Raw genomic sequence first — 10,495 nt, forward strand, 5'->3', positions numbered from 1 at the left:
ATCAGCTTAAAATCCACCCACCCAGGGCTCAGGGCTCATTGTGAAAGATGGGGCAGAAAGATTTTAAGAGCCAGGGAGGAGGTGCAGGACCATATGGAAACAGTCCTACAAGCTCCTGGGAACCTGCTCATATGACTCTGTGGCTTAAGTGTCAGCATACACAAGTCCCATGCAATCTCAGGCAGACAGGAACCCAGCACAGAACTGGGAAAATGAAGAGCAGACCCCAATCTTATCCAAAGGAATATTAACAACTGATTGCTACTAGATGAGGAACAGCTGACCCTCCTAAAACAAAGACCTCTAGATAGGCTGGCTAGATTCACCAGAAAGGCAAGTAGTGGGGAACAGCTAGGGGTGCCAACAACACAGCAGACAGTAGCAGGGATATCAGAGTATAAGGGCTCTAGTGGGGGGAAGGAGGCTATGGGAGGGTGCTACCTGGGAAGTGGGTGTATAAATAAATAAATAAAAAATAATTCTTCAAAGCAAAAAAAAATGCCCATAACATAAAATTCACCATTAGCCATCTTTAGGTATATATTTCTGTGGCGTTGGGTACCTTCACACTGCTGTGTCTCTGTCACCAGCATTCATCCAAGAAATACTTTCAATGTTACAGAACCTTGCAGAACTCTATTAAACAATGACTTTTCTTCCTCTCTCCCACACCCTGGCCACTGCCAGTCTGCTTTCTGTCCCTATGAATATGAAAACTGATTTCCATAACTTTTTACACTTTGTAAAATTTATTTTTATTTTACATATGTGAGTGTTTCGCTTGCATGTATGAAGTGTACCACTTCCATGAATTGCCTGCAGAGGCCAGAAGAGGGCATCAGATCCCCTGGAACTGGAATTGCAGATCTTAGTGAGCTGCCATGTGGGTGCTGGGAACTGAACCCAGGTCCTGTGCAAGTACAGCCAGTGTTCTTAACTACTGAGCCATTTCTCCAGCCCCAATGATTTCCGTAACTTTTAATCAGGCAGGAAAGAAACCATTAGCATGTGGGCCTCAGGGGCCTGTGCCCTATTGCAATTGGCCACAGGACATTTTGTTCCTAAGCCACCACTGTCACCCACCACTTTCAGGGTTAATTGTGTGAGCAGAACATAGATGCATTGGATTGGATGAAATCTGGTGTCCCCTACCAATCCAGAGAGCTTCCCTAAAGATTAAGGAGCCAAGTGCCTAGAAAACTTGCCAGGACCTAAAAAGGCACTGGAGCTTGGGTAACTGTTGAGCCCCTTCACCAGCCCCATCTCCTGCTGGACACAGAAGAGTTTGCTACAGCATCAAGGTCTCCACAGCTCTCACACCCCTGTTCCAGCACTCAGACAGGGCACCAACACCTGACTTGGCAAATTGATACCCACTTCCAGGCAGTGATCCACCCGTTTCTGAAACTGCAATCACAAACTAAGACCTGGGGGATTATCCATAAGGAGATGGTTCTAGACGAAAGTCTGTTTGAAAAGCCATTGTCCTATTGAATGTTATAGCAACATCAGTACATGGTGGATTCAGCTCATCCTTATATATCCTTACATTTAATTTTCTTATCTGTTTTAATTTTAGGAATACCAGGAGGACAGGAATGACCTTGTCATTTCAGAGACTGAACTAAAACAAGTGGCTTACATTTTCAAATGTGACAAATCTACTGTCCAGATAAAAGGGAAAATAAATTCCATTACTGTCGGTAGGCAAAACTACAGCTGTGTGTTTGAAATGATGAGTTGCTGGGGGTTTTTTGTTGTTAGTTTTTTGTTGGTTTTTTTTTTTTTTTTTTGTCTTTTTGAAGCAGGGTCTCCCTGTAGCCCCAGCTGTCCTGGAACTCACTATGTAGACCAGGCTGGCCTTGAACTCACAGAGATCCACCTGCCTCTGTCTCCCAAGTGCTGGGACTACAGGCATGTGCCACCACGCCCGACTGGTTGTTGGGTTTGTTTTGTGTTTTTTTTTTTTAATGGTCTTTTTGAGACAGAGTCTCCCTGTAGCCCCAGCTGTCCTGGAACTCACTATGTAGACCAGGCTGGCCTTGAACTCATAAAGATCCGCCTGCCTCTGCCTCCCGAGTGCTGGGACCAAAGGCGTGTGCCACCACGCCCAGCTTGGATGGTTTTTTTTTAATGTGTTTGAAAGATTATTTTTCATTTATGTGCATGTGTGTGGGTGGGCTTACATGAGTTTATGGGCACTCAGGTGCCCAAGGAGGCAGAAAGGTATTGGATGCCTTGGAATTAGAGTTACAGGAGGTTTTGAGCTGCTTGATGCAGGTGCTGAGAACCAAACCTGTGTCCTCTGCAAGAACAGCAAGCACTCTTAACTGCTGAGCCAACTCTCCAGCCCCAATGATGAACTGCATTATAGAAAAGCTATGTGTATTTATTGGAGTTTTATTTTACCTCTTTAGATAACTGCAAGAAATTTGGCCTTGTGTTTGACAATGTGGTGGGCATTGTAGAAGTGATTAATTCCAGGGACATTCAGATCCAGGTAAGCAGCCTTTGAAGCCATGCTTTGCCCTGGCCATGGCTTTGCATAGACTGACCACCCATCTGAGGGGTGTTGCTCCTAGATGTCCACCCAGAAAAAAAATCCAGTTTTCTTCTTTTTTTTTTTTTTTTTTTTTTTGGTCTTTTTGAGACAAAGTCTCCCTGTAGCCCCAGCTGTCCTGGAACTCACTATGTAGACCAGGCTGGCCTTGAACTCACAGAGATCCACCTGCCTCTGCCTCCATCTTGCTGGGATTAAAGGCATGCACCACCACGCCCGGCTAAAAATCCAGTTTTCTAAACACAGCTCCATCATCACCTCTTATGGGAATCTTTGTCCTTCTTAGACAACATTAGTTTCTCCTGTTCAATCTCTAGTAACACATCCCATTTTGTACTACAAGTACTGGCTTTACCATCTCTATTTCTGGGGCTAGGGATGTAGCGCAGGGGTAGATCACTTACAAACATGCATAGGATCCTGGGTTCAGTCAACAGCACTAACTGAACAAGAACACTAAGACAGCTATGTAATTTTCACAGCTCTAAAGACTAACATCGTACCTGTATGTAGTAGGCATTCAATAAATATTTGCCAAATACATGATCGGATGGATCAGCTACTACATGAATAAAAAAAAAATTAAGATTGTTCTATTATGATACCACTGTTCCAAAGAGAATTTTCCCCCATGAGGACAAAAAATAGTCCTAAGTAAGAAGGAAGAAAAAAATGTATATTAAACAGTGTGATGGCTGGACGTGGTGGCACACGCCTTTAATCCCAGCACTCTGGAGGCAGAGGCAGGCAGATCTCTGTGAGTTCAAGGCAAGGCCAGCTTGGGCTACAAAGTGAGTTCCAGGTCAGCTGGGGCTACAGGAAGACCCTGTTTCAAAAAGACCCCCCCCCAAAAAAAAAACAGTGAGATCACCAGAAAAACTCAGGAAGTAACACTGGAATTGAACATGTAAAGGAAGAGAAAATCTGTGCTCTTTTAGTAATTGTGGTTTTGCCAAATAAGATTTTACAATACCCAACAGATTTCTGATTTTTGACCAAGTCTAACTTTTCTCTTTGATTACATTTTTTTCATGTTGTTAATTTTCCTTTGCTATCTGACGTACCCTCCTGATGTTTGTTAAAATTAGATTCTGGTTGTATAAATCTTTCTCTTTTTCTTTCCTGGGTTTCTTTCCACTCAGACTTTTAATTAGCGCTAATTTAATTGCACATTTTACACTTATATATTCACTTTGCCATTTAAGAACTTAGTTCTGCTTGCATCCACTGTATTGAAACAGCTCTGACAGAGCAGGCTGAGGTCTGGATACTAAAGTACCTCTCCATCCACATCTGATAATCCCGGAGAAAGAGAGCTACACTGCATGCTGTAATCAAATAAAAGATGTCTTTGAAATCCTACAGCAAAGATCGTATTTCATTTACAAGAATTGCCATTAACGTCAGAAGAGATTCCATCCTGCCCTTGCTTCTACTCAATAATACGTTGAAGGTCCTAACCCCTGAAATAAGATAAGAAAATTAATGGAGAAAAATATAATTGAAAGGGAAGAGATAAAAATGTCTTCGTATGCCAATGAAATGATCATTTCATATAAAATCTAAGAGACTCAATAAACTATAAACCCAAAAGAAACATTCAGCAGGACAGAGACATATCAATACCAAAAAAAAAAAGTTTTATTTTTAAAATTTTATGTGTATGAATGTTTTGCCTGCATGTAAGTGCACCCATGTCATGCAATGTTCACAGAGGCCAGAAGAGGGTGTTAGATCCCCTGGACCTGGAGTTAAGGACAGTTGTTAGCTGCTGGGACCCAAACCCAAATCCTCTGTAAGAGTAGCCAGTGCTCTTAGCCACCAAACCATCTCTCCAGCCCCCAACAGCATTTCTTTATACCACAAATAAGTATTAGGAAATGTAATGCAAAGTAGCAACAAAACTGAAGGGGACCAAGGAATAAATCAACAAAGAATTGGAAAATATTTGTGAAGAACACAAAATGATTGTAAATAAATGAGCAGAGGGGCTGGAGAGGTGGCTCAGCAGTTAAGAACACTGTTCTTGCAGAAGACCTGGGTTCGAATCCCAGCACCCACATGGTAGGTAACAACTGTCCCCAATTCCGGTTCCAGGGGATCTGGCAGCCTCTTCTGTCCTCCACGGGCATTGCACGACAGAGGTGCACTTGTCTGCATGCAGGCATAACACTCATACACATAAAATAAAAATAACAAAATATTTTTAAAAAATAAAAAATAAATGAGCAGAAAGGCGTTCAGTGAAAGTCAGCTCAAAAATTTCAACAGGATTTTTTATTTAAGAAAATCTGGAGCTGGAGAGACAGCTCACCAGCTAAGAGCACTGGCTGTTCTTGCAGAGGACTCAGGTTTGATTCCCAGCACCCACATGGTGGCTAATAGCTATGCGTCTGACACCCTCTTCTGGCCTCCACAGGTACTGCATGACATGGATCCACTTGCAAACATGCAGGCAATACACTCATACACATTAAATTAAAATAAATAAATAAACAAACAAATAGTTTTTGAATCCTTGAGGGCCAGACGTGGTAGTGCATGCCTTTAATCCCAGCACTTGGCAGGCAGAGGCAGGCGGATCTCTGTGAGATCAAGGCCAGCCTGGTCTATATAGCGAGTTCCAGGCCAGCTGGGGCTACAGGGAGACCCTGTCTCAAACAAACAAAAAAAACTTTGAAACCCATTTGGAAGATAAGTGGACAAGAATAGATTTTTTAAATTTTGAAAGCAGATGAACAAAGTGAGGAGACTTGCACACCAGATATTGAAAGTATCATACAGGAACAGACTAATGAGCCCTGAAATACACAGGTTATACCCAGAAATGGGTTTTTAGATAACTGCTTAGCTGTGTGGAAAAACATCAACTGAATTCCCAAGTAAAGTTCTAGTTATAAAATTAGATACTTCTAAACATTTAGAATAACAGAAGAAAAACCCTTATGGCTTCCGGGCTAGATACTAATTAGGATCCAAAAGCACAGGGAATAAAGAAAAATACTGGTTTAGCCAAGCATAGTGGTACAGCCTTCAATCCCAGTGCTCAGGAGGCAGAGGCAGGCAGATCTCTGTGAGTTCAAGGCTAGCCAGGTCCATATAGTGAATTCCAGGCCAGCAGAGGCTACAGGGAAACCCTGTTCTCAAAAAAAAAAAAAAAAGAAAAAAAAAAGAATATATGGAAATATGCTAGCCTATCAAATAAGGGCTGGAGAGATGCCTCAGTGGTTAAAAGCCCCAGCTGCTCTTGCAGAGAACCTAGGTTTGGTTCTCAGCACCCACATGGTAGCTAACAACCATCTGTAACTCAGGTTCCAGGGGATCCAACACCCTCTTCTGATCTCCCCGGACATTGTATATCATAGGTGCACTTACATACATGCAAGCAATATACCCATACATAAAATAAAATAACAAATAAAAAATTTAAAAGGAGAAATAAAAAATGCCACAGTTACAAATTTATTTTCACACTCATCTGTTTTACATTTGGAATGCCCTTACTTTGAAAAGTGCTTTGTTTAGTGAATCTGGCATCTGTAGGAACTTACTGTTAAGGGGAGGACTAAATCTATCCACAGAGTTTGATGTGTAGGTGTGTTAAGGAAATGGACTGCTGAGGACACTAATATATCAGTGTGATAGATGAACCTCTTAGCACTCAGTGCAGAGCAACTGACACCGTCTAATAATGCCCTGCCTTCTGCCTGTAACTGAATAATTATGTTTTTATGTACATATACTAAAGGAGCTCTAGAACCTAGGCTGGAGACACTTGTAAAATGTTTACTGCTTGATCATTCATAATGGCAGTAAAACTTTTAAATGCCCATTAACTGGTAAATAATCTTCCCAGTAGACTACTGTTCAGTAGTTTACATGAATGAATTATAGTTATATGTATAAAAACAGGTAAATCTCCAAAACGGGTAAATCTCAAAAAAATGCATTCATTGAAAAAGGCAAGTTACAGAATGGCACTGTGTAAGGTATCCACTTATTTTTAAATACTGAGTGTGCAAAACAGTGCACACATTAAGCACACTTAAGAGAGAGAGGTCAAAGTGCACTCTTAGTCACTGAACCCAAGAGAGTGGTCGATCATAAACTTGTGTAAGAGGAGGGAAGGAACAGGAAGGGAATGAGGGAACGTAAGGTAGAGGATGGTATCCAAGGGACTTCCATGATACTTGTGTGGGGTTTTCATTCTTAGAACAGGAGCTGAATGTGATGGCACACACCTGGAATCCCAACATGTGGGAGGCAGAGGCAAGTGGATCCCTTGAAGTTTGAGGCCAGCCTGGTCTACATAGCAAGTTCTAGGCCAGCCAGGGCTACATCATGAGTCCCTGTCTCAAAAAAGAAAACCAACAGCAACAATAAAGCCAGATGTGATGGATCACCTCGGATCCCAGCACTTGTAGATAACAGACAGGAGGACCAGGCGTTCAAAGCTATCCTTAGCCACATAGTGAATTCAGGTTCAGCCTGAACTACATCAGTCCCTGTTTAAAAAAGAAAAAGCCAGGCGTGGTGGCGCACGTCTTTAATCCCAGCACTGGGGAGGCAGAGGCAGGCGGATCTCTGTGAGTTCAAGGCCAGCCTGGTCTACACAGTGAGTTCCAGGACAGCCAGGGCTACAGGGAGACCCTGTCTCAAAAAGACCAAAAACAAAAAGGAAAAATAAATAAAAGAAGAAAGGAAGGAAGGAGGGAGGCAGAGAGGGAAGGAAAGGAAAGGAAATTTTAAAAAAAGGAAGCAGGGGGGCAAAATGTAATACTGTAATAAAGTTGTTGCAAGACATACTTGTATTCATTAATCTTTTTATGCTTCTATGCCTAAAATACCTCGTAAAATTTTAAAGGATGTGAACCTCATTGTGAAAAATCACCTCTGGAAGTGGTTCCCTGTACAGAAAGGATGGAAACTCCACAGAGCAGTTCAGAGACAAGAGAAAAACATTGGCTGATTCCTGCTTGAACTTTGAATGTTCAGGCCAAGTGAATGCCATTACCTGGTTAAATCATTTAATAAACCGCTTGAAAAAGACCTTGGCACAATAGAAACAGAAATCAGACTACCCTTTGCCTAGGGCCTAGATGGGGACTGACTCTCAAGTAGCCATTAGGGATATTTTTAGAATGATGGACATATCCTAAAAGTAGATTGCAGTCATGATTGCACAACTCTGTACATTTATGAAATATCACTAAAATGGGTGGATTTTATGTTTGCAGATTTTACCACAATAATGTTGTTGAAGGATTGAAAGAGAAGAAAAAGACAAAGACTAAAATTCATCTGATTTGACACAGTAATCCTATTCTGGGGGCAAAATGTCCTAGGAAAATATACAAATTAGGGAACGGTAGAAAGACAGCAATAGTTAGTGGGAAAACGTTAAATTATTAGGAAGAAATGAATTCATTAAAAATAGTATTAGTCTGAGAGTGTAGCTCAGTAGGAGAATGTGTGCTTAGCATGCGTGAGGACCTTGATCCAATCTCCAGCGGAAGGAGGGAGGGACGGAGGGAGGGAAAGGAAGGGGAATAGAAGGAAGGAAAGAGACAAAGGAAGAGGAAAGGAGGAGAGGGGAGGGGACGAGAGAGGAATTCAGTGTCAGAGCATTGGCCTCGGCATTGGCTCTCTTGCTCAGAGAAGGAGTTCTTTGGCCTAGCTCTCCTGACAAGAAGCAATCACTCTTCTCACACTGCTTGGGCTACCAGGGAAGGAAGACGTATGTGTAATGCAGTCCAACACAGTACTGACCAGGACACTATGGAATGTGTAGTTCCTAGCACACCATGGCTGTCTTTAAAATGTTATGGTAACCTTTTCCAATTCAGCAGTTTAACGTGATCTATCAGTATATAAATATAAATCAAATGCACTGGCCTAGGCTTAGCTCATGTGTCCCCATTTGTAAGCAAACCCTCTAGGACTCCCTGACAGTTTATCACTTTCCTTTGCTTGGCTAGCAGACTTCTGGTTAGTATGTAAATGATCTTTGTCATCATAAAATACGGAAATCTAGAAATTATCAAAACATGACTATTGGCACATTTTTAAAACACACACTCACATGTATACACTATTTTATTTGTGGCAGAGCCCTGTTATTACCTGACCTTGAACCACCCAGCTCTACCTTTTTCTTGCTCTGGGGTTCGATTCCAACTCAGTGTCCAGTTTCTATGGAACAAGAGGAGGAGAGAGAGGAGGATGGTGACCTGGCTAGACACCCCCAAGGAATTCTTTACCCCACCTGCACCGACAGGATTTGTTCTTTCGGCTTGCAAGTCAGACTTTTCTTCAGGTTGAAAGAGGAGATGTCTTTATCGCTTTGATTACCATTACAAGAAGGAAAATTCTAGAGCTGTAATATGGTCTTTGGGAGAACAGTGTGTGCCCCTATGAAGATTGGAGTGAGGGCTGAAAACATTCTTAGAAGAGAAACTTAAAACTGATCCTAATTTTTACAGGACTTGGATATTAGTAAACAGTACAAAGGACTGCTCCTGTTTTTTTCTTTGTGAGTGTCCTGAGCTAAGCCCCCTATTTGGGCTTCTGAAATGAGTACACCTCAAAATACCTAGACACCTATCTCATTCGAACTTCGCATTCAGCCTCGAGATTCTTACCCAGCACAGGACTGCTGTGAGAAGACCTGTAGTGTTTCTTACTTTCTCAGAAGTTCAGGAAACACCTACTCGATTTCTATTTGAGAATAATCTTATTGTGACCTGTTCGTATTGGTATTTGTTTTAGTCCAAGTTTCACAGATAACTGTCAAAACTTAAATTTTAAGCACATGAAAGCAAATGCATCTTGTTGCCTTTATCTTGAAATCAGATACGCATTTCAGATGCTCTAGCAGGGTGTGAAGCATTTCTGAACATTTCGCCTTCTGCTTCCAAATTAATCCCTTAATTTCATCTCAAGAAAGAGACCCTGAGATTTGAGGATTCCCTTGTGTGGTCCTTTCATTCTGTCCCCAAATGACACCTACAATGCCCAGCGTGGAAAGGTGACCATCACACACACACACACACACACACACACACACACACACACACACACACAGAGAGAGAGAGCACTGCCCTGTGATTCCTAATGCTTGGCTAAGCTCAAACTGGAACCAAGAGGAATTCAAGAGTGCTTCTGTTTGGGAACATGGTCATTTTTTATTCCTTTTGCTCAGGTCCCAAGTTTTTCTTTTCCTATTTCAGGTAATGGGGAGAGTGCCAACAATTTCCATTAATAAGACAGAAGGGTGCCACCTGTATCTCAGCAAAGACGCGCTGGACTGTGAGATCGTGAGCGCCAAGTCATCTGAGATGAATGTCCTAGTCCCTCAGGATGACGATTATGTAAGTGCCTCCTGAAAGGTCCTCAAGAACCATTTGTGAAGCCTTCAGCCTTTGTTACTGGCATTCTTAGAAAGCAGTTAATCAGCTGCCAAGCACTGAGCATCATTTATAAACTCCTTCTCAGGCAGGTGAGGGAATCTGGAGCTGTAGTCCACACAGTCCCACTTCTGTTAACTCCTGTGTTTGAGCTCTTAAAGCAACTTATTAATCATCATTTGAATGACCCAGCCCTTTTCAGATAGCACAGCGTGTGTCTGTCTGAGTTCCTATTACTTAGGACTGAATGTTTCCCTTTGCTCTGTTGGAGGTAAACGAAAGAGAAAGAAAAACGCTTTGAGGGAGAAGAAGGACTAGTTAGGAGACTAGTGCGTGTTGGTGCACCGAAGCCAAAACTGTTCCTCTTAACATAAGAATCTGCTGGGAAGCTTGAGAGGAAGGCCAGCTCCAAACCCTGCAGAAACCTAGAGTTGAATTCTGGAATCTTGTGGTAGGGCCCGAGAATCTGGAATCTTTATAAAGACCGTGTGTGTGTGTGTGTGTGTGTGTGTGTGTGTGTGTGTGTGTG

The 10,495-nt window shown here is 42.2% G+C and overlaps 1 protein-coding gene across 2 annotated transcripts in view; it reads left to right on the forward strand.

Annotated features, from left to right (window-relative positions):
• The window catches only part of Cap2 (cyclase associated actin cytoskeleton regulatory protein 2), a 177,176-nt gene that overhangs the window by 162,746 nt on the left and 3,935 nt on the right, over nt 1-10,495 (forward strand). For both annotated transcript variants that reach the window (XM_008847062.3, XM_008847061.3), the window contains 3 exons: nt 1,580-1,703; nt 2,418-2,500; nt 9,790-9,930. In XM_008847062.3, coding sequence (XP_008845284.1) covers nt 1,580-1,703; nt 2,418-2,500; nt 9,790-9,930 — 348 coding nt within the window. The remainder of the gene's footprint in view (nt 1-1,579; nt 1,704-2,417; nt 2,501-9,789; nt 9,931-10,495) is intronic.

This window comes from Nannospalax galili, unplaced genomic scaffold (genome assembly GCF_000622305.1).
Source record: "Nannospalax galili isolate Female #2095 unplaced genomic scaffold, S.galili_v1.0 scaffold923, whole genome shotgun sequence".
In the NCBI taxonomy this organism is placed as follows: Eukaryota; Metazoa; Chordata; class Mammalia; order Rodentia; family Spalacidae; genus Nannospalax; species Nannospalax galili.